Raw genomic sequence first — 25,141 nt, forward strand, 5'->3', positions numbered from 1 at the left:
CCAGGCCTAAGGTAGCTGCGGTGAGACCTAATAAGCCACTGTCTTACTTTCAATTACATTTAGGGGGAGGGTAAAGAGGTGATTACCTTTTGCTTTAAACAAGAACTCTTAAGTCTCCATCAGAAACCATTTGTCGTTCCTAGGCTACGAAGGACATAGCAGTGTCCATGGACATGGTGTACTGAGAGCTTTAAAGTTGATCCAGAATTAGTAGATGCAGTTACTGACCTGTTTGATGCCCCACTCCCCAAGCTACAAATACTAATCTCTTATTTAAAAACTTAAAGAAATATGTTTGTATTAGACATTGTATTTCTTTTAATTCAAGACACTGAATATCCTTTTTGGGAAAGAAGGTATCATAAAAAATATTCTGAGAATGCACTAGGTAAGTTTGTGGATTTGGTGGGGGAGGGGGATTGTCTGCAAGCTTATGGTTTGTGGCTTAGACGACTTCCTGCTGCTGTTATCCAGAACCCAGGGACATGACTTCAAGGCTAAGTTAACTCACTCCTTGCAGATGCCAGTTAGATTTCTTCTTTTTTGAAGATTTTATTTATTTGACAGAGATCACAAGTAGGCAGAGAAGCCGGGGGGGGAGGTGGGGGTGTTGTAAGCAGGAGCCCTGCTAGGCAGAGAGGCCAATGCAGAGCTCAATCCCAGGACCTGGAGATCATGACCCAAGCCTGAGGCAGAGGCTTTAACCCACTGAGCCACCCAGGCGCTCCTAGATTTATTTTTCTTTCCCCTCCATCGAATTTGCCTATGAAGGGGTGACTCGCTTTGCAATTTCTAAGAACTGTTTCATGTTCCATGGCCAAGTTCTGATCCTAGTGATCACTGCACAGATAGAAATCACATAATCACACTTAATATTCTGATGGTTTTATTAACAAGTATATAATACATATATTGCATACTGTATATAGTATATGAGGACTGTACAGTACAAATTTATGTTCACAGTTTGACATGACAAAATGTCATTACTGAATTCCCATTGGACTACAGAGTAGAAACAGCGAAGGTACATTAAACATTCACATCTTTAGTAAGAAAGATTACCAAAATGTTTCAGTATTTGCAAGTATACTAATGCATGCTAAAAACCTTTACCCATTCAGTCTTATTAGCTTATAAAATATATTACACTTTATTAAAAATTTCTGCATAGTTTATACAAGTATTAAAGTACTGTAAATGTACTAATCCTGCTACACTTGCAGGTATGGTTTAAGAGATGCTAAGCAGAAAGATTATTTTGACCCTCTAACACTAAGTACATAACAGCAAAAAAAAAAAAAAAAAGTGCTAGTATCTGTAAAACGTAATATTGTTGTAGCCCTCGTTTAATGCATGTAAAATGGCTTTGTAAATGTATTAAGTGAATTTGCGATCATTTAGAAATTGTTAACCTCGACCCAGAAGAGAATAAAGACAATTCTGAGCAACTTCATGTAAAACAGCGATTCCTTCAAGATGATGGTGTATTTGCAAACCAAATTATTTTAAAACCTTAGATCTTTGAGATTGTCTTTAAAACAATCTAATGAGGAATGACGTGCAGATATACAGTATCAGCAATAAAGTCTTTCAGATCCCACATTAGTGCAACACTGATAGTGCAGATGGGTGTTTTAATAAAATATACATTTACATCTATGGTTCCCCTAGAAATCTGTTCCAAGGCTCCTGAAACTCCCGCATATGTAGCATTTCCTTGGTTGGACCTAGTTACGCTGCTAACACATTCTCCCTACCGGACGATTTAGAATGTTAATGCCCATTTATGATGTAGATTTCCATTTTGGAACTCTACAATATGATGCATTCAGCCTTAAATGTTCTGATTTCCCCAAGATGACCCTTGGACAATAATCAAAAGAAACTCCTTAACAAGATTTATACCACGCTAACTTCATGTATACAAATTATTCTCATCAATGTAAAATATTGCAATTAAAACCACTGATGGTGACCTGGAACATCATTAAATCCACACGTTCAAGGGCATCCTATTTTGTATTTGAGGTCTTCCACCATAACAGCTAAAAACGTCTAAGAGACTAAATTTCTCAACTATCATAGTAAAATACAAATATATATAAAAAAAGGAAATTTGGTCAAGATCCAATCGGTAACTGAAGTATACAGACCAGCAATGGGAACAGTGGGGCTTTGCCTTTCTTTCAGACTTAAAATCAATCTTTGTTAATGAACTTGTTAACATAATCTAAGTAAGCTGAACAGTAATGGAAAGTCTTTGCAGGGTCTTGCTTGCTCTTTCGACAAAAATTTAAATATGCTGTAACAAACACACCAAATTTCATGAGAACCTACGAAGCTTTCTATCAACCAGACCCACACTCAAAAGCTAATTATTCCAAGATGATCAATTCTACCCTTTCTTGCTTTTCCCCCTACCTTCTCTATAGGTTGAACACGTGCACGCGCGCACACACACACACCACACACACACACACAGGTCATCTCCATGAAAACAAAAAAGTTCCTCACATTCCAACTTGATCTTCAGTGTGTTGCAGAAGAACCCCTCCTAGAAATACACACTTTGGTATGAAAGTGACAGCATTTACAGTACGGACCATGCCTACTTTCCCAAGAGCCATTTTTATCCCTCAATTCATGTCATAGTTTGCAAAAACACAAAGAAAGCCCAATTAGGAGGTTTTAATATTCTGAACAAATTTCGCAGTGCTTACAAAAAAAAAAAAAAAAGAAGAAGAAAAAAAAAACAACAGAACCAAGTGCCAAGAAGGTAACAAGTAACTCTGCATTTCTCAACTGCATTTCCTTTCAGCTGGTTCAGAGGGCTGGTAAGTGGGATCTCTTAGGTGCACAGTCCCTACAACTAACTTTTTATTAACACAAAGCCATCAGAGTAAGCTCCCCACACGATTCGCGGGCCTCCAGAATCACTCATTCATTGATGTCTTAGAAACAGATGAGCAATGGATTCCTCCCAGTTAAGGTTGTGTTGGATCCTGAGTTGTGGCCGGGGTGGCTCTTCAGGATTCCTCTCCCTTCTCTTCCATCCTTTATCGAGGGATGAAGGCGCGTTTGGTGACACACACCCACTGTTGCCCACTTTCTTCAAATTTAGGACCAATGACTTTTCTATGCATGAATTATTTTTATTGGCATTTAGACTATGGTGCTCAAAAGCCAGCTTTTGAAAAAATTAAAAAAAAAAAAAAGGAAAAAACCCCCCACAAAACATTAAACTTCCCCCCAAAGAATGGCGCGCTACTTCTCTTTGACATAAACACGAGTCATTTTCAGCTTCTTCTAAGGGGATACTTGAGTGATCGATTTCCAAACTCTTAAATAGTAATGTTGGGAAATTTTGGAACTCTCAAGATCTGAATCCCTGAACTGGGGTTTTCTGTATTTTTCAGAAATCTGTCCCCCGACTGAAGGTATGTGCGCTTCCCAACCAGCTGTTATTTACAAATCGGGTCACTCGGGTCTTAAAATGAACATGTCCACTAGAGGATCAGCAGACGCTGACTTACGGTATGTGTCACAAACACAAGTGACAGCCCACTTGGCACCCTATGGTCCACAGCAGACTTTCCGTATAAAAGCTCTACGATTAATTTGATATGGAAATACAAATACACCCAACGTTTCCCTGTTTGCAAAGAAAAAAAAAAAAAAGCTGCAAGTAGGTTGAGTGAAAGAAAGGCCATCCAGACTCTTCCTCAAAAGACTTTTTTCCCTTCCTACCATTATTGGGCAAAATATTTTCATGGTGTTTCGACAATCAAGGCTCGATGACCCACATTAAGGGCATCGGAGGAATGGTGACAGGGATGAGGAGGACTCACTCCATCAATTTTCGGCTCTGCTGGATGCTTCTGCACAGTCGAGCAGAGAGACTGAGGCTCTGGGGATGCCCTGTGCAGCTAATCCAGTGATGAAACCTCAGTGGGAAAGTCCGAGCCCAGGAGGAAGGGGCCGGCTTCCTCCCTCGCCCATGCTGCTGCCTCTCCCCTGCGCCACGCCCCTTCATTCTGACTCCCTGCGAGGCTGGGCCCCTCACTGACCGAGATCACCCGCCTAACTCAGCACTACGGCTCAGCCCCGGGGGGTGGCAAAGACCTTGTTAGCTGCAGGCACAGAAGTGCATCAAGGACTGAGGACATGGTAAATCCAAGTCGACAAGCAGGGTTTGTGAAGGGCACCGGAAGGGAGGAAGGGTGGACGGACAGTCCTACCTGAAATCCGGCTGCACTGTCTGCCTAACCCGGGAGAGGGGCCGCCCTACTTCTTGCTGGCAAGCACAAAATACATTCACAGGGCACATAGGTATCAAGGTCCCCTGGCAAGGACTTGCAGGCTGGATACTGTATTTCTAATACATTTACTTTGACATTCTTTTGAGAAATACATGGAGAAATCGACAATTGGCTATTTTAAGTTTACATGTTCCCTTGTTCTCATTACATTAAACGTATCTGTAAGAAGGGTTTGCTTAGCATCCCCGGAAAAAAAAAAAAAAAAAAAAAAAGAAGTGTTCACATTCTTTAGGTCTGACCCGTGGTAAGGAGAGATTAGAGAACATCTACTACTGACCATATGGAAGTTTGCATGATATAAATTCCGAGATTCAGGCCAGCTGAATCCAAATTAAAATGTACATGTAAAAAATGAGTTAGATCATGGGGAGGAGGACAGAGAGCGAGCCAGGAGAGTGGGGAGCCACGCTGAGGCGGGGGACGGAGCCGTTCAAACGAGCATGTGGCGTTTCCTATGGAGGGCAAGGTGATCAGAGCGGGAGAAGCTTCGGTCACAGTCTGGACACTGGAAAGGTTTGATTCCAGTATGTTTTCGGAAATGTCTTGTTAGTTCATCCGACCGAGCAAACTTCCATGTGCATCCTTCCCATGTACATTTGTAGGGTTTTTCTCCTGCAAAAAGGAAAAACGGAGAAGCTTATTTTTTTTCCCCCCCTGAGGGTGAAAGGCTATTCATTAGTAAAAACTGTAAAGATGTTTGAGTTACAACTCTGGGCAAATATTATTTCCGAGGTATGTCCCTCCATCCGCTCCCCAAACAAGAAAACAAGGGGCTTAATTCTCTTACTATTTAACTAGCACTCTGCACCTGTCCCCACACAAAGAAAAGATCTTAAAAGTCTTCACAGCATAAAGCCACTGAAATCCATTTGGAGGAGCTCGCAAGTAATTTCGGTTTTGCCCTAAATAGCAGGGAGGAAATCAACTTGTGATCTGTATTTATCTTCAAGTCTTAAGCCACCGTGGTGCTTAGTTACACACAATGCTTTCCACTTAAGGAGAAGTCCAAACTGAAAGTTTACAGGATTTCCTTCTTATTTTAAGTTTCCTAAAAATAAGAAGCGTGATAGATACTGACAGGAATTTCAGCATCTTTTGTTTGAGTCAACTGCAATCATGCCGAGGTACAATGCTCTGAGACACCCTAAAAATACAGTAGTTCCTCCTCGGCCTGTCAGCAACGAGGTCTCTCGGACACCCTCCTGTGGGATAACGGTAGCGGACAGGTAAGGAACAGAAGACCCTTGGCGGGAAATCACAGGGAGAGCCAGCATGAAGGCCCTTACAAATAAAAAGGCTGTTAGTGGCCATCGTACATGTTTAATGTGAGTCACTAAGGGCAAATGGGCCTCACAAATCAATTCCCACTTACTATCTTCCTCGTTGTCTAGAAATTTTAAGGACTGACATGCCTTGGTATTTCGAGGAGCTCTTCAGAATTGTCTTACCTGCTTTGCTTCAGAGAATGTAAATGCTGAGGTGTTTTTCCTACATCTAATTTGTTGCTCAAATAACCAATGCCTTTTTTCATCTTAAGCTGAAGTTGGTTAACATCCAACCTTTCAGGTCGCATTAATGCCCTGGGAATGCTTTTTTACTGGTTTCCCTGGCATCTGAGACCTGATGCTTCTCTAAACGCAAGGCGCACCTCCTACCCCAAGTTCCCTTTAAGAACCCTGTGACCAAACCCAGGAACTCAGCTGTCCACAAGCTGCCGTTCCCTTTCCCTGGGAATCACCGAGTATCTTCACTCCACTCTGCCCCTCTCCTTCCCCTTTCTCTTTCAAACCCCCGATTTTCCTTGTTGTAAACATTCCTAACAGGAGTGATTCCCAAGGCTCAACAACAAACAGCAAACAAACAACGGACATTCTGAGTGAAGGAAAATGTGCCCAGGGGACAATGGCTGTTATACTAGAATTTCACATCCAAGGGTCTGAGGTTAGAGCAGACGAGGCCTGCTGTCAGCACGGATCTCCCACACTGACTGACAAAGCGGGCTGTGGGCACCATTCCTGTAGGGGTTCCTCGAGCTGCTCTGCTCATGAAACGTTCAAGAGCGAACAGAACAGCTGTGTTTTCTTCACCCGTGGAATCACTTCTGGAAGATCTGGTGGCATGCTCTGTGTTCAATCCTGGGCAGAAGAAATAATACCCCAGAACAAACAGGGCAGGCGAGAGCAAAGAAGTTCCCTCCGTTTTAGAAAATGCAAGTCACCCAAATATCTTTCCTTTTCTGTATTTGTTCTGCATAAAGAACTGTGGTGGTTTTGGTTTGCTTGTTTGCTGCCGTTGTGAATCTGGTGATGTACTACATTTATTAAAGGATGGTGCCTACAAAGGCCACATCCTTGATGAAACAGGCCCAGGGCTAAGAACATTCCCACCACCCCTTCCCACCCCCCATCTCCCTGGAACACAGAGCACACAACCCCACGGGATTCTAACTCATTACAAAAAAGTGCGTTTTTTACAACTGGCAGAAGAAACTGGAGACAGCTCTGCTCCTTTCAAGATGCCTGGACCACGTCCTTATCATCACCTCTGAAAGCTAGAACATCCCTAATATTCCATTTCACTCTCTCTCATGAGGCGTGTCTGATACCTGTGTGTGTTCTTCTGTGCGCTTTCAAGTGAGAGCTTTTAGTGTACACCTTGTTGCACCCGTCGTAGTCACATCTGTGTATCCTCCGCTTCCTCTGGGTGTCCGGAGATTCCACAGGTAACGGTCTCTTTCCCGGTTGCACTATGACCGACGGGTGATTCCTAGGAAAGCCAACGTGCAGTGTGAAATATCCGGGGGAAAGCCTCTCTCCTTTCCTTCAGTCTACTACCAAAGGCATTAACAACACTAGGCAAAACCAACCAACCAAACCAAACAAAACAAAAAAACCCAACGACAACAACAACAAAAAGAAATTAGCTGATCAACCCAAGAAGCACTTCTATAGTCATTCAACAAACATGGAGTGAGCACCTACCATGAGCCAGGCACTGTGCTTGGCACCGGGACACAAAGATGAATAAAAACAGGGTTCCTGCCCTCGAGGAGCTCACACTCTAGGGGGAGACAGACATGTAGATAAGTAATGACAGTAAGAAGGGTTAGGTGCTACGCTAGAGGGAGACACAGGTGCTAGGAGAGGCTTTCCCTCAGTACAGATTCGCCTATTTACAGAATCTCGTGGTAGGAGAGCGAAGCTGAGTAGGGTTCCAGCGTCCTTCCACGGCTTGCCCTAATGGTCATTTCGTGTAGGGAAGAACACAGGTCAAATTCCTAAAGCTCAGGCAATCCCGCTCATCTGCATTTTATCCTTTCCGAAACTGGCAATGAGCTTCGCTTAAAGATCACCAATCCACGTCTGAGTTTCAAATTCTGGCTCTTTCAAAAGGAATAAAGAAAGGCACTGCTCTTTTCAAAACCTCAGACCTTTCCTGTTGCTGTCCTTCCTGCGTGAGGGAGGATTCTGGTGCAAAGCCAGTTCTTAAGGGCACCTGACAGCTCCCTGCCTTCTGCCTGCTTGCCCACACCCCTTCCTGCGTCCGCACACCTTTCCTGGGGGGCTCTGAAAACCAATCAGGTCAATCACCACTGCTCTAAACTTTCTCTTTTTCAGAAGGAGAGAAGAGGCAGATGGGGAAAGATCTGGGGAAAGGTCTGTAAAGCTTTCTGGGGCTTCCTCTGCTAATTAATGTCAGTAATTAAAAAATTCTAATCGGTTCATTAGCTTTCCTAACGACTGATTACTTGATACATCATCACAAGCTTATGGAACTGGCCTCCAATGGTAACAGGTAATAAAAGACTTGTCTCTTAAACTGGGATCTAAAGTTCTTTAAATGGTCCAAATAAAATCTGAGTTTTTCTGTGCTAAGTGTGGATGAGGAGAAGAAAAGGAATCTGATGAAAGCAAATACACACGCTTGGGAGAGAAAAAAAGGGTAATAAAATTTCACCATCAGGGACACCTGGGTGGCTCAGTTGGTTAAGCAGCTGCCTTCGGCTCAGGTCATCCTGGGATCGAGTCCCGCATCGGGCTCCTTGCTCAGCGGGGAGCCTGCTTCTCCCTCTGCCTCTGCCTGCCATTCTGTCTGCCTGTGCTCACTCTCTCTGCCCCCCCCCTCTCTGATAAATAAATAAAATCTTAAAAAAAAAAATTTCACCATCAAAATCAAAAGGGAGCCCCTGAAATGAAGCTTGTTTTGATCTTGGTAAAAATCTCAATACAGTGCCCTATCAGGAGCTCTTCCAGGCCCATTAAGTAACTAGGAAAAGAATAAAAGGTGCATTGATTTTAAGTGACTACTTATTTTTCACTTCTATTATTAGCAAAAAAAACTGGCAGTTTTGAGTCTCACTTTACCCCTACCTTAATGTTTAGTGGGGTCAATACAGAAGAATGAATAGCCAGGTTTAGGTGGAAAAGTCAACACTGAAGGGGGAGTGCGCAAGGACTTCAATTATATGTATGTACAAACAGAGAGAAAATAGAAGAGTGACAGACCTGGGCACAAATACAGGTTTTTAGAAAGTGGAATTAGTACTTTAATTACTCTCCTAGAGAAAGAAAAGAGTTGTCGGTTTATTTTTAACTTTCAACTTTAATGCCATCAACTGTAAAGTTTCATCTTCATTAAAAGAACTTCAGGAAATAAAATGCTGGGGGAAAAACGGAATGGTTAAAATGTTATCTCCTCTGCCGCTGGAATACTAGGGGAGTATCCCAGGTGATTTTAGAAATCGCTCCCAATTATTAGATTTTATGGGTTGGAAATCTGTTTCATAGTATCCGTGCGGTAGTTCTGACTGCTTTCCCCAGCTCATTTTGCATATAAAGGTATGTTAAAAGGCTATGTGCTCCGACGTCAAATCCCAGCTCTGTCACTCAGAGTCCCTGGGACCCAGGGCAAGGGACCGATCTCTCTGTGCCTCCATGTCCTCTGTACAGTGGGGATGCTGGTAATAATATGATGTCAGAAAGTTGTGAGTAACATACACCGAGGACTGCAGGGTAACATCAATTCCAGATGTGAATCTAGTAAATGGTCTCAGTTAATATTTTGAAGTTCAGAAGAAACCCATTTGCAAACTTGGCCTCTACAGTGGTTTAATTTCATGAGGCGTTTTCTGGGGAATCTCCCAACACCAGGAAAGGAAATCCCTGCTCGAGCCAATGTCTACCTTGAAAAGTAGCATCATTCTGAGAGCGGGTGGTGGCCCCACCTCTAGAGGGCCGGAGGCTGGCGCAGGCGGCAGCTGGAGGCTGGGGTCTCAAAAGACTGCCCCCTTTTTGGACTCTCCGCTGCTCATTTTCAGAGAGGCTGTTTGGGATCATTACAACCAAGGGTTGCGCTGTAATTCACAGACACAATTAAATGGGGAGATCTGATCTTCAAGTTCTTTGTTCTAAATACATTTCATATATTTAAATATAAAAAAAAGAGAAGAGAGAAGAAATCTGATAGACATTCAAGTGCCTTTAAAAATCATCCTAGGGCGCCTGGGTGGCTCAGTGAGTTACACCGCTGCCTTTGGCTCAGGTCATGATCTCAGGGTCCCGGAATCGAGTCCCGCATCGGGCTCTCTGCTTGGCGGGGAGTCCGCTTCCCTTCCTCTCTCTCTGCCTGCCTCTCTGCTTACTTGTGATCTCTCTCTGTCAAATAAATACATAAAATCTTAAAAAATAAAAATAAAAATAAAAATCATCCTAGAGCTCTAACTCTTCTGTGCAAGCAAATGGATTGCAAAGCTGTATCTCAAAGTCTGCCTTCGGACAGGAAGAGTTTCCGGAAAGAGAATTATTGGGACCGCCTCACTGCAATGGCACTAGGCACTTGGTTTCAATCGATTCTTTCCTGGCTAGCTGGCTTCCTATGTGGGCTGCTACTGGGCACATTCCAAGACATTACTTAATCACATCTGTGAGAGAATTACTTAAAGACTACATGTCCCAGTTGTGGCTAATCTGTTGAATTTTTTGAGGAGCAAAATGCATTCATTGGTCAGCATTAAAATAAGCATATTACTCATTGATCATTAAAAGCCACCAAGCTTGAGATCATCAAAAGGACATCACTCAAAGCAAGCAGAAAGTATGTTCTTTTCAGCAGCATTTTGAGCGCAAAATAATGCTCTCCAATCTTCTTCTTCTGTGACGGTTTACGTTGCAATTCACAGTCACCTCGACTTTGGAATCACCCCTTTGCAGTCCGTGGGTCATCCCTCCCTCTCTCTGCGGGCACTTTGGCTGTATTCCATCTTACTCACCACGTGGGCAAGAACAATAAGTGCAAGTCATGTAGCCAGTCACCTTGCCAGAGACACCTGGCACCATAAAAGAGGAGGGAACTTGGCCCACAAGGTATGTCTATTCTGGGTCTTTCTTTGGGTCTTTCTGGGTCTCCTTCCACCCGAGGGCAGGAGTGGGGGGGCCACTGGTCAGATAGGGACATGGCAGGAAGAGCCCTCATCAGGTGGCAGGGGGATGGAGGCTGGACCCTGCTGCTGTTGTTCACACTGTGACTCTAGGCAAATTATTTAATGTCTTGGCTCAGCCGTCTCCATTTGCTCTGACTCCCACAAGCTTGTTGTGCTGCAATGAAATAATTCCTTTGGAAGCACGTGGGAAAGTCTCACCGGGGGTGGGGGAAGCATGATGCAACTGTGAACTGTGAAAGGTAGTACTAGTCCAAGTTCACCAGACACTCTTTCCCTGCTGATGTGGCTGCTCGTAGGATTCATTCTCTTCTCCAGTTCTCAGGGAGCCAAGGACAACCCCTCCCCCCAAAATAACCAACTAGGACTTGTTGCAATGGGCACTGAACATGACCTTGAACATGACCTACTATGAAGGGATGCCTGCCTGGGTTAGATGTGGACAGCACTAGAATGCAGATTTTAAGTTCAAGAAAATAGCTCTTGGAAAGTCGGAGAATTCACACTCTGTTGCAGAACGCCTTGGGTAGGAGAGATGGGAAAAGACGAAGTAGAAAGGAGGGCAGAACACTGTTTCAAGTTGGAGAAAAGTACTATGGGAGAAAGAGGACAGAAGGGGCCTGGAGGGAAGGAAGCCTACTGCCTAGTACCAGGAAGTCGGCCGTGGTAGTCAACCTTGAAAGTGCCACACCACAAGACAATGAACAAGGAAAATAATCACAACCAATAATGAACACAGAGAGGAAACTGAGGCAGCAAGACTGACTAGGCCAAGGTCATACATATGGTGGAGAGCAGAGCTGGGATCCAAGACGCCTGACCCAAAGGTCACCTTCCGAGCTCCTACAAACACAGCCTCTAGTAGAAGGCCAGACAAGGCTATCTACTGCAGCGAATTCCATTAATAATGCTATTGAACTTGTGTAGGACACCCATCACAAGTTAGACCTAAAACAAACCAATGTTCAGGGCTTGGATGTAGTTGATACAGAAACCTTCCTCCTGGATGGCAGTTCTAAACCACGCTTAACATTCTAAGGGCAGATGTGATGAAGACCAGAGACCAGAGAATAATGGGTTATTCCAACACTGAACTTCTCCGAGCTACATAGCAACTTTCTGTTGCCACCACTGTCTACAGGTCTTTCTTGGAATGACTTCCTTGGGCTCACAGGTGGCCTGAAAATTCTGACTGAAGACATTCCCCATCACAGAAACAGTATTAGAGGTGACAACTGGAAGGACGAGGTGTGTCTTTTCAAGTTTTCACGATCCAACCTCGTGTAGAATATCCAGGATATCAAATTCAATCCATATTGGGATAAAGATTATGGGAAAACTATGTATAGTCTAGGAGGGTTAAAAAAAACACCAAAAAACTCCCCCAAACCCCAAAACCCCAAGATATAAACAACTTTTGTGAAAAGTGGCAATCGTAAGTGCTCAATCTGTTGTCGACTTGATGAGAATGTCAGGATGCAGTCCATACAGCAGAACACACTGCCTTTGGAGAGATTTCCCATCCTTCCCAGTGGCTGCAAGGTGTTACTGGCAATCCACACAGCATGAGCTGGAAGCGCGTGCTTCCAACCCAGGTCCCAAGATGCGCGCTGCCACGCAAAGTACGGCAGACCTGAACATACTTACTCTTGCAACAGTGCTTGCGGGGGGGACACTGAGTTCATTAAAGGGGGTGACATTTCTTCAGGATAATAATCTGTCCTCTGTGGTTCAATCCCAGGTTCTATTTTAATTTTTTTCTGTAATATAGGCTTCTCGTATGATTCAATTACAGGTACTAAAAAATAAAAATAGAAAAGTCACTCCATGTACAATCGACCGATTTCAGGTTTTTTTAAAAGTTTACTGCACAGCTTCTATCTACGACAAGGATGTGTGGAGTATCTATTGGCTTCTGGCAAAATTTACAGCAGAAAGCAAATCTGGGGGGTGGGGGAGATCTCGTTTCCCCCCAACCACTACTCCACCAGCAAGCAGCAAGCATCAGAAGCTGACCTTTGAGCACACTGGCCCCAAATGGGTCTTCCTTAGGATTCTAGGAAATCTCCTTTTAACCCCACAGTCTTCTGCCTGCGACCAGCCAGTAAATGAGCTGGCTTTTAGTAACCATTACTTATCACCGCGATCAAAGGCATTTATTAAATGCCGTTTTAACGGAACCAGGTCAGCATTCAATAAAGCAGAATACAAAGTCAGGATTTTTAGTATCCTGAAGTTGACAATTATGCAGTGGGCGTAACCATTTCATGGCATTAAACAGCCTGGTTCCTGGGAGCTCTTCTAGTAGCAACACTTAAGAAAAAAAAAAGAGAGAGAGAGAAAGGACCCCCTCAGCCCACCCCAGGACATCAGAAAGGAAATGCCTCAGGCAGGCCGACCCCAAGGGGACTAGCTCCTCCAAGAGCACAGGAGCTCTTGGTCCCGCCCCCAGTGCAGCCCCCGGTGCAGCCCCCAAGCGGCTGCGCAGTGGGCGGTGGTCTTTACCTTGCATGCTGCTGTTCGAGTTCTCCATGTCCTCCGACAAGGAGACCATGAGCGGCTGCTGGAGGTGGCTGGTGTACATGAAGGGGACCGGCTGCACCACGACGGGCTGGATGACGGGCAGTATCCCGGGGCTGCGGATGCCGTGGCGGGACAGGGCGGCGGCCATGACCGGGGGCATGGACAGCGGCACGCCGAAGGGCTGCACGCCCGGGGGAGGCGGCGAGTACTTCTTCATGGGCGGACTGGAGGAAGGCATGCTCAGGCCGGGCGAGGCTCTCCGGTGCGAGGGCTGGAACTTCAGCGACGAAGGAGAACTGCCCGCGGAGGGCGGCGAGCTGCGCTTGTTCACGGTCAGGTCCACCGGCTCCATCTGCATCCCGTGCGACAGGCCCTCCGGGGTCTGGAAGAACTTATCCGGCAACGGGGTGGAGTAGATGACGCCGTACTTGTTGGGCTTCATGGACTCCATGTAACTGGATGGGTAGGACTGTCGGGAAGGAAACACAGAAGCGTCTAAGCCGCGACACAGGTGCATTCGCTTCGGACATGGGAATGAAACTGGAGAGGTCCTCCAAGGCACGCTCATTTCCGTGGGCTCAATAAGCAGGGTACGGTCAGACAGCTACTGACCCTAAACAATGCCATGAGGGGGCTAGTGCAATAAAGGTTAAGGTTAATGGGATAACTGTGTCTCATGAAAAATTCTAACTGAATTCCCCGTCAGACGTTAAGGTTGAGGTTCAGGTTGATACCAGGCAAAAATTCTAGAACAGGTCATAAACAGAAGACTTATTATGGGCCTTGACTGGTGGGAGTCGGTGTTGGGGTTCACCAACAGCTAGCCAAGCCAAGAACCCCCCCCCCCCCCCCCCCGCAGCTTTGCTGATGGTGGCTCCTCAGCGGGCAGGAAATGCTGTCACACCCTTCCAGAGGAGGACGTCTGTCCTTCTCACCATACGCTGGTGTAGAATACGGAGAACCGGGGCTGCAGGCAGTAGGTTTGGGGGGTGGCTTCAGCTGCTGACCAACCCATGCCGAGGGTCCCCCAACCAACAGTCCTGGTTTGCCCCCGACAGTCTGGTTTTAGCACTAAAAGCCCTACGTCCCAGGAGCCGCCTCAGTCTCCGGCAACCAGGTCAGTATCCCTCCCACCTCCACACCCAGAAGCCCACCCGCAAGCAATCACGTCCTTGACCCCAGCTTTTTCGATGGTCTTAGTCACCATTTGAATGAAACCATAGAAGGTGACCTGATGTCCAAGTTTGTGCATGACACAGAACTTTGAGACAGTTAATGGGACTCCAGTTAAGGACACAAGGTGCTTGAAGCAACTTGCACACTGACCCAGGCCTTTGGAGAAACCTAAGAGGCGACAACTGACCTACTTTATCTCCTATTCTATTCTATTTATTTTAAAGATTTTATTTGACAGAGAGTGAGTGAGACAAGCAGGGGAGAGGGAGAAGCCGGCTCCTACGGAGCAGGGAGCCCGACTTGGGGCTCAATCCCAGAATCCTGCGATCATCACCTGAGCCAAAGGCAGACACCCGAACGGCTGAGCCTCCCTTTAAAATACCCTCCTCTCTTGTTCTATCAGAATAATGGACTACTCCCAGTTTTAAATACAAACCAATTATAATCACTACACACTATGGGTATGGTCCTTGGCCCTGAATTAACTAGAATGACTTCTATTCCTTAGTCATCATTGGGGGGGGGGGGGAATCTCTGCTGTAGGATGCTTTTTAAAAATTTACATTCAACAGAAGTTATTTTCTTTACTCTTAGGTATTTTAGGGAAATGGAAACGTTCAGTGATGACCATTTCAAGTCCCTGTGCAGGAAACTACTTGTATTTGAATTCTTTACACTTGATCTAAGCAAGAAAGCCAAGAAGCGATGTATATGAATATACTGAAAGTGGTAACATACTATTCCTCCCTTCCAGCTCTCAAATCCAATGCTGCTCTCATCCTGAGACACTACTAGCTCATAATACAGCCAAGAAAACCCACCAGTGGGGCCTTATCATTAAAGGGCTTAAATGCATGATAAACTTCTGGGTTGCCCCAGTCCCCCAGTGGCCACAATTGTGAGTTATAAACAATTGTGGGACATAAACAATTGTGGGACAGCGGTGGTTTTTACTGGGATTACCACGGATATCACACCCTTTCTTCTCTGGGCCTCCACTAGGTAAAACCTCCACAGGGATAAGCACCCTGGTGTTGTTGCAAAAACTCCCTTCTCTGAGCATAGCAGGCCTAAGATCAGAGAGTATATGGGCGGTATGGGACCAGGCAGTATTCATCTTTATCTGCTTTTTAATTTTAATTTTTTTTGACAGAGAGATCCCAAGTAGGCAAAGAGGCAGGCAGAGAGAGAGAGAGAGAGAGAGAGAGAGGAGGAAGCAGGCTCCCTGCTGAGCAGAGAGCCCAATGTGGGGCTCATCCCAGGACGCGGGGATCATGACCCAAGCCGAAGGCAGAGGCTTTAACCCACTGAGCCACCCCCCCCCCATCACTTTCTCACTGTTAAGATTGTGTGTTTTGTTCTTTTGTCCTTTCTTTATCCCTGTCAACGCCCATCATCTCCTAGAACTGTGATTTCTGTAGTAGGTACACACCTCTCTGGGGGCACCGAAGATATTTCTAGACAGTACACAAAAAATACACAGTGCTTTAAAATAGTTACGTGTTTATTTAAATTGCACAAGAAAAAACTTTTTTGTACAGTAGTGATACGTCCTTTTCAAAATTAATCTATTATATTAATAAAAGCATGTCGACAAAAGAGGGCAGGAAAAATGACTAAGTATTAGAATCGAAGGTGTCATGGGGATAGGGCAAAATTTGTCAGGATGACTGAAAACCCACATTCGAAATTTTAAATAATTAAAAATTGTAACTGGATTCATTGAGCTATGTTGTGAGCTTTACCCACACTGTGGGGCTAGAAGTCCCTTCTCTTTCTAGACCAGTAGGAGCACTGTAATAGGTCTGATTCCCCCTAATCAGGGCTTCTCGAACCTCACTCTGCATGAATGCTCCTGACTCATCTTGTCAAAATACAGATTCTGAGTTTCTGGGGAGCAGCCCTACGGGCACAGACCCTTTTTGAAGAACAGCATGGCTCTAAATGACAAAGAGATACAGAGTAGAATAAAAATACCAATTTTGAGTATTAAAATTTGGTAAGCCATTCAGAAACAATTTAAAGGTGGGGGAAGAATTTTTCACTAATAATACTGTTTAAAAAACAAGGACGTGAATATAAATAAGGAAATACAAAATATATAAATGGTGATTTATAAAAGATTTAATTTATTTAAGAGAGACAGAGTCCGTGTGCACAGGGGAGGGGGAGCAGCATGGCGTAGGGGTGTGGGCAGAAGGGGAGGGAGAGGGAGACAATCTCTAAGACACTCCATGCTGAGGAGGGAACCTGATGAGTAAGAGGTCGGATGCTTAACTGACTGAGCCACTCAAATGCCCCCTATAAACTGCTGTTTTGGAAAACAGCTTTGAGTTATATATCAAGAGTCAGAGGAAAAGACTATTTCTACCTTTCTTTAGAACCAAATACATGTAAATATACCACAGGGTGAGAGACCCAAAACATCAAGCTGTATTAATACTAAATACATTTACATTTAAATATTAAAATATATAAAGTTAAGAGGCAGTGATTTGCTTCTTAAAAAAAAAAAATTCCTAGTATGTACAACAAAGGTTTAAAGAAGTCATTAAATACAGGGGTAGAAAGATTTCTCCTAGTTCTAAAGGTTAACTCACTTCATAGGATTCTCAAAAGGGCAAAAGTCATGGTACTAGAAACAAAAAGTTAGGAAATGGGAGGCAGGATTTTTTTCTCCTCACCAAAATGTACTTCTCCCTTATTTTCAGCCCTATTCTTCAAAGACCTCCCTATGACCTAGATTTTAATGTCAAGTTATTGGCAGCTAAATAGAAAGCAGAATGAGGACACACTTTTACTGCTGTCACTGCTGGATTTTTCTAACTGTGGGGTGAATTTAAGGAAAAGTAGGAATTTAGAACCTGGGAGATTTGCAAATTTAATAATCATCTCGGGTTTCTCCAGCCATAAAGAAAGAGAAAGCCACACATCAAGCCAAGTTTTATAAACATGCACATTCCTGCTGACTTTGCTCCCCAGTGGCTGCCCCGCACCCTCCATCCCCTATTCCCTGGCCCGACCTGCAGTGTATGTAAGGCTACAGGGCTAAAAGTAGGGAGACACGTTTGGACACACAACAGAGTACACAATTAACTATTTCCAGTCTGACCGCCTTGTTAAAGGGTGAAGAAACGCAGCTCCTCATACCATCTCACCAGAAAACCCCACAGCAGTGGTTACCAGAGCCTTCTGAGATGCGTCTGCTTCCATTGTCTGGGTGGAGCACGCGAGCTACTACACAGCCAGCAACGGTGCGGATCTCCGCAGGACAGGGTTCGCTCCGGGTGTGTGCCTTCGGGGGGACACCACAGTAATAGGAGCCTGTCTCTGTTCCAGACCTTTCCTATCTCCTAGCAAAGCAGTGCAAACAGGCGCTGGAGGAGCCCCAAATCCAAACCAGACTCAAGTGTTGATGAGGTAGCCAGCCCTCCTCCGGCCCCTGATGGCCACCCAGCCCCGCTGTGCACAGTGCTCACCTGGGGAGACCTTCTATCCTGGAACAGAGCAGCCTCAAGACAGACTCCAGCAAGGGTCTCTCCGATCTTTTGGCCCTCACTGGGGGTGGGAATGGGCTGTTAACTTTCCAGAAAGTTCTCTCCCATTGTGACAGACATGTATGTCACATTTATTTGCAGACTGCCTCCTCTTACCAGAACAGGAGATGTGGGTCTGGCTTTCATCGATAAACACGGAATGAACGAATGAAGTGAATTAGTACACACTGAGCGGGTTTTTATCACTGTCAAGACTAAAGATAGCACCCATTCTTTGGATTCTTGAAAAGCAGGAGGATTTTAATTGTGACAGGGAAGAAGGCACAGCGTTTGGATGATTTTCCAAAGCGAACACTTGGTACCTAAGTGAACATTTTTTTTTGAAGATTTTATTTATTTATCTGTGAGAGAGAGAGAGAGCATGCAAGCACAAGCAGGGGGAGTGGTAGGCAGAGCAAGAAGCAGGTGCCCCACGCGGAACTCGATCCCAGGACCCTGAGATCTTGACCTTAGCCACAGGCAGGGGCCCAACCGACTGAGCCACCCATGCATCCCTTAAGTGAGCATTTCAATCGTTTGTTTTATTGGGAAGAGTTTTGGTGAGTTTTCCATCACCAGACAGCTGAAGCGGATAAAGTGATTGCACGAAACACTGGCAGTAGGGTCTCTAGTTCACTGTTCTTTAATATGAAAAAAAGAGTGAGCGTCTGTGACAGGGCCAAGGCAAGTCAGAGGAATCTTCCTACCAAGGGTGGGGTTCCCAGTGCTGGAAGGCGTGGTGCGTTTATAAACACACACTCTGGAAACAGCCGATGTCATACCCTTCTATGCAAACAAAAGTAGAAAGCGCTCTTTCTGCCAGGCTCAGAAGAGTCATGAAAGTTTCTGGGAGAACAGAACAGAGGTCCTACTGATTTTAAGTACTTCTCAACCTGCAAGGAGTCTGTTAGAGGGTAATATTCATTACAAGAAGGGGGGGGGGAATACACCCCCCCCCACACACCAAGAAGTTATCTTTCCTTAGGAATAAAATTAAGAAAGACTACTTTGAAAAACTTTGGTTTCTTTCTCACTTCCTGAATTCAATTCCTTAATCTCCAGCTTTCTTTGATGATATACTGGTGAAAGTTAACTCTTCACATGTGCATTTTGTATTCACAGGCTGTTTCTTCACGTACATATGATCATCTCCAATTTGACAGAAAGGAAAGAGGCTCAGGGAGCCATGGGTGGTTTGCCAACATCACACTGATAGGAGGTGGCAGGGATCCACAGCCAGGGGAGGGGGCCGTGGTCTACTCTGCCCCACATTCTTGCACTTTTTCCTAGGGCCGTTCAAAGCCATCCTGTTTGCCTCAAAGCTCAAGGTTGAAGCAGGGGAGGGTACTGAAGTCTTGCATTTCCCTAAGCGAGAAAGGACACTTCCTTATTTTCTCTAAACTACAGCAAAATACCAAATAAGTAACCAACCTTCAGGTCAAGGGTGGGATAAAAAAAAAAAGAGGAGTAAAGGAATAATAAATTAGGTTTAGCACATTCTACCTAGAGAGGCAGGAAAGATAAAATCGGAATATTCAGGAGTGGAAACAAAGGCTTTTTATTTAGTTTTGTTAAGTAAAATAAATCATAACACCCCACACCCCCCAAATGTTTCAGTTAACTGAGGTTTTGCTGTTAAGAGAAAGACATTTCCTTGTGGGGACTGATTCTAACTTTTGGTGAAATGATCTAATTAAATTTTCTAAGTGTCAGCTGGAAGCTGAAATTGAGAACTGCAGTATGAAAGAGAAAAAAGATCATTAATTGCAAAGACACTTCTATATGTTTTAACTTCATATATTTATTTAAGTTACAGCATTATAAGTATAAATGTTACTTCAAATTCATTTCCCTTCCATTTTTTTTTTCAGTCAAGTGCATTTGCTTGCTCTTAAATTATATCATACCAACTTGGCAATGCCGATCTTCATTTGAGCTTTAAATTGGCTCTTCAGCCGTATTTTCATGCTTGATTAAAGGCAGTGGAAGTATACGGAGTATTAAAATGCATCAAAGATGGTTCTGCATCATTTATAAAATTAATCATATTCTCCAGTACTAAAAACCTATTCATATTTCAAGGATATAATTAATAGGGAAATTTTATACCTCAATTTTCCTCCCGTGTGATCAAGCAATAGTTTGGGGTAAAGGGTTGATGAGTACAGTGAAAGGACCACATAACATCAGAAGTCAATTCAGTTTTTTGATTAAGGAAGTTCTTATTGCTCAGTTACTGAGTATTTAGACACTTGCTTATCCAGTTATCACACCAGAATGTAAATGTTATTTCCTGAAAGCCACTCAGACCTCACTTTTCACTGTCCACAGCAGTAAACACTTCACGGGCTCAGTCCTACCCATGGCAACTCAGCTCCAAGGGCCTCTGAGTGACCCCTGTGTCTTGTATAAACATTTTTGGCAGGAGCTTCAGCGGCCGATGCATAAGGATGATCTAATTTTGCAAGCGTGTCATTACCAACCTTCGGATACACCACTCGGGCCAAGTTTTTCCCCTTGTGACTATTTTCCAAGCCCGTGGAAGAAAAGAACAAGTCGGAGTGGGAGCCTTGCCTTGTTATTTCCTATTGGCCCAACCAATGGCCGGGAGTCCAAACCACTCCCTGCCTGTCAGCCCCCCGCCCTGGCTTCACACACTGGTGCTGAGAAAGGCAAGCAGACTCCCTCCCAGCCAGACTCCTCCAAGTGCAAAGGAATCCCACCCTCAAGGCCATGTTCTCTTTCACTACCATCTCCTCAAACATCTCAGGATCGCTGCTGTCAGTCGGTTTTTAAGCAAATCATTTTATTCTGAGTAAGTTTTTAGATGCAGGACTTGAGGACTTCCCCCCGCCCCACCCCGTTTCCTTTTTTATTTCATCAGCTCCATGAAGGAGATGCTGAACACTACAGAAGACAAAATGGAATGCTTTCTTCTTCCAGTATTAAAAAGAAAAAGACATTCACAAACATTTTTAAGAAACTCTTCTACTGGGCCCCTGGGTGGCTCAGTCAGTTAAGCCTCTGCCTTGGGCTCGGGTCATGATCCAAGGGTCCTGGGATCGAGTCCCAACGCTGGGCTCCCTGCTCAGCAGACCGCCTGCTTCTCCCTCCCCTGCTCTCCCTCTCTGTGTCAAATAAATAAATAAAATCTTATAAAAGAAAAGAAAAAAAGAAACTCTTCTATTATGATCGGGGTGGTGATCTTGATTAAAAAAACACCTCACAGGATTACTGTTTTGATGGAAATTTCTTATAAAAGTACATCTGAAAATTGCTTCCTAACCATGATAAACATTGCATACAAGGATTTTTTTTTTTTTTAAATGTTCCTGGGAGCAATTGGCGGGGGCAGGGTGGGGATTGGAAGTCCCCAGATGCACATTAATTGTTAAAAAATCAGTCTGGCCAGACCTTTTTTTTTTTTTTGCCCAAACCAATAATCCTGAGAGCTCAAACTAAAAAGCTGGTAACAGGAGTTTTTGTAAACCTCCTTCCAGTCATGGCCTAGATTCACCTATGACCCAAGTTCTGTGCGGATCCAATCTTGGGGGCATGGGGTAATGGACCCCACTGATTACAGGACGCACACTGCTAAAAGGGTGTTCACCCCACTCACTGACTGAGGCTTTAAGAAAAGTCTGTTCACCAAATGTCTGTCCAGTGATGAGTAACTTGAAGGAGTAACACAACACAGTCATGTTATTGGCACTGGGAATAAAAGAGAAGAGGTGGCTCAATTTTGGAAAACTTACCACCGACACGGGGTCCATGGCCTCTTGCTTGACAGGGACTGGGTCAAACATGAGCATTCTTTTAGTTCAGCTTTCTAGGGTGCTCTGGTGTTTGGCCTAGAAAACAAAACAAGCCGTCCAAATAAATCCCAAGGTTACTTTAAATATAAACTAGTAAAAAGAAAACTTAAGAGTCCTCAAACCCCTTCCTTAGCTCCTTCCTCTCCCTTGGCTCCAGAATGGCTGGAATTTATTTTCCTTACCTACAAAAGATGCCATCTGATAGAATTAAAACCAGATTCCATGGTCCTAAGTCGATGAGAGCCAACTGGCATTTCTAACTCAAATACATAAACCCTGACATTTCTGGAACAATATGTACACAGCCCCCTCTGGGCAGCCAAGCCTGCTTAAGATTGCTGTGCAATTCACCAGAAGTTCACATGATATATGAGTGTTAAATGTTTTTCCTTATGTTCATTACAGAAAAAAAATGAAGAAAAAACAAGACAGGCAAAAAGAAAACCTAGAACCAACCACTGTTCCCATCTTCAGTTTTCATCCTTCTGAACTCTCTTTTAAAATGGATTATAGCACACCCATAATTTCACTTGACAACGGATTGTGAAAATGTTTCTTTTTCAGCAAGTATGGTTCCACACTATTGAATTGAGTGTGCCACTGTGCCAACAGTTTGCTTCAAGTTTGCAGTTTACTTCAAGTTTCCCTTTTAACTGGGCACCGAGGTTGCTTCTAAATTTTCACCATTATGGATGGCAGCAAGCATCTCTGTACTTAGGTCCTCCTGCATATCCGTAATTCATCTTTAGGGTAAACCTTATGTAGGGGAATTCTTGGGTGAGAAGCACTGTACATTTTCCAAAGCAGCTGAGGTATCCTCCAGCGAAAATACGATTTCCATGAACAAAACAGAACCCACTTCTCAACATGTCCACCTGCAATGTGTATTATCATTTATTAAAAACAAAACAAAACTTTGTTAGTTTCAAAACTGCAAACTATTTTTATTCTAAATTGATTTAATTATTAAAGTCGGATATCCCCCCCCATGTTTATTAGCCATTTGCATGTCTTCTATAGACCCTATGTGAGGGTCTTGCACCCCGCCCCCAAGGCTGCCCATTGCTTTCTAAGCACTTTTTATATATGAAGACTATTAGTTTGTATTCATTCCCATTCTTCGTTAGGAAATTAGCTGATCTTCATTCAGCCTAATGTAAAGGAAATGTCCATGTTAATCCTGTTTGGCTTTCTCCTCTTCTTTCCTTCACTTTCTTTCGGTGTTCTGGACTAAGCTCACTTCTGGCACTTCTCTCCATCAAGCCAACTGCTTCCCCACAAGACAAAATATTCAGTCTGCTCAACAATCAGCTGCGTTTCATAGGCTTTGGAATTGCTGCCGAGCTACTGTCCAGATCTTCAACAACCTCCTTCAGGCACCTAAAATCCAAATTTGGCTTAAGTCGTTTAGAGCTTTGGTTGAAGACAAGGTCTTTTCTGGACCCCTCTGGTTTGGGTGGGAAAGTGAGCAAGTTCCCCAAAAAGCTGCCGAAGTCTCTGGTTCTCGGTTACCTCCTATTTTTCAGTATGAAAACTCCCCAGCCCGTACCTCCAGGACCACAGTCCCGCGGTTTGCTGTATCCACGCTCTGTGGGTCATACACTAGGAAAGCTTCACGTACAATGACAAAAATAATACTGTCCTCCTTGCGTGTCCTTGCTCCATTGAAGAAAGACTGTTCCGGGTCTCATGACAACACGTGAGAATCGTCATTAACTCCACATAAGGCTCTGACTTCGAATTTTATTTTCCTACATCACAGGAGGTATTATAATCTGTGAACACAATTTGATACCAGGCTGCTCCAATCAATGGTGCTAATACCCTCTTATGTATGCCAGCAAAAACAAACCCCAACAGCCAGTGAAAAATGGATGATTTCATAATGAAGGATGAAAACCCCTTTTGTGTCTTAGGATCTATTATTAACCAGTTCCCAGCCTAGCAGCTGCAGAGATGGATATGGTTCTGAGAACTGCTGCCCAGTGCCTCCTAGCAGACGGTCAACAAAAGATGCAGAGATCTCCTGCTCGCATCAATGAGGTCAGGAAATTCAGCAGCTCTGACCCTTGGCCGGCCACCCCTCCCCCCAAGCCTTTTAAATGGAATGTAAAGGCCACCCCTCCCCCAAGTCTTTTAAATTGAATTTACTCTTACAGATTCATCCACTCTACTGGAGGGGGTCTTGACGCAAATCCTTCTAAATAGAAGCAGTCCAAGTCTCAGGTGCATCATGAAAGAGCCCCGGGCTGCAGACTCAAGCAGGCGATCTGCATGCTTGCTGTGAAATTTAAAGCAAAGCAGAACTCTTTGCCCTGTAAATAGTTTATATCCACAAATACGCATACAAATTTTGGAGATGCATACTGTATTCACAGCACTAAAATTGTCGGTTCCAGCATTTGGAACAACATCAAGTACTGGCCTCCGCGCTAACATACCCAGGCTTAGAGGTCAGTCCCCACCGCCCTTTAAAAGACTCATAACGGGGGGGGGGGGCGGGGGGGGGCGGGGGGGGCGGGGGGCGCCGGGGGTAGCAGGGCTGGTGGCTCAGTCAGTTAAGCATCTGCTTTCAGCTCAGGTCATGATCCCAGAGTCCTGGGATGGAGTCTGTCGGGCTCCCTGCTGGGGGGTGGGGGAAGCCTGCTTCTCCCTCTATCCACCACTCCCCCTGCATGCACACACTCTGGCACACTGACTCTCACTGAAAAATAAATAAAATCTTAAAACAAAACAAAAAAAAACCCCTCAGACCGAATGGTTACAAGTGACCAACAGCGGACATCCTGCCTGAAACCTCACCTAGGGCCTGGTCACTTCCCAAATGCACCACAACTTAGCTTCCGGCCCCACCTTACCGTACACCCTTTGCCACCAGCAAGAATGCACAGTGGAATTAGGATGGGCTCTGGTTCAAATTCTAACTCCACCACCTAGTTCAGAAAGCCTTTAACAACTTTTCCTAATGCCCACAGCAGGGACTACTAAATCCACTTAGAAATGAATGACACATTAACCTACTACATCTCTTCTCATTTTTAAGATATTATTTAAATAACTTGCATTCTTTTAAGTTTTATCTAAATCTAAAGGCACAAGAATGAGTCACAGGACTTGAAATCGCAGAAGAAAAGTCAAGTCTAATAGGGAGCATCTGCTCTAATGACACTTGATTTATTTGCGTTAAAAACTAATTCTAAAGGTATGCTTATGTGTTCAGAATGGTACCTCAAGAGTAATTCCATCACTGCAGGAGGGCTATTTTTATTGTAGAAGTATTTCAGCTAGTAAGTGAGAAAGGACTGTTAGAATTAGGGTACATTTCAAAACTCC

The 25,141-nt window shown here is 44.4% G+C and overlaps 1 protein-coding gene across 3 annotated transcripts in view; it reads right to left on the reverse strand.

Annotated features, from left to right (window-relative positions):
- Positions 1-869: 869 nt before the first annotated feature.
- KLF3 (KLF transcription factor 3) overlaps positions 870-25,141 on the reverse strand; it is a 37,116-nt gene continuing 12,844 nt past the window's right edge. Inside the window, exons 2-8 of one of the 3 annotated variants that reach the window (XM_082728895.1) lie at positions 23,966-24,089; positions 23,358-23,583; positions 21,749-21,844; positions 13,264-13,750; positions 12,406-12,556; positions 6,928-7,088; positions 870-4,934 (exon numbers count right to left, since the gene is read on the reverse strand). In XM_082728895.1, coding sequence (XP_082585021.1) covers positions 4,753-4,934; positions 6,928-7,088; positions 12,406-12,556; positions 13,264-13,750; positions 21,749-21,805 — 1,038 coding nt within the window. In that variant the 5' untranslated portion in view covers positions 21,806-21,844; positions 23,358-23,583; positions 23,966-24,089 and the 3' untranslated portion in view covers positions 870-4,752. The remainder of the gene's footprint in view (positions 4,935-6,927; positions 7,089-12,405; positions 12,557-13,263; positions 13,751-21,748; positions 21,845-23,357; positions 23,584-23,965; positions 24,090-25,141) is intronic. The other 2 variants (XM_082728894.1, XM_082728893.1) reach the window with 2 other exon arrangements.

Source organism: Mustela nivalis, assembly GCF_964662115.1.
Source record: "Mustela nivalis genome assembly, chromosome: 4".
Lineage (NCBI taxonomy): Eukaryota > Metazoa > Chordata > Mammalia > Carnivora > Mustelidae > Mustela > Mustela nivalis.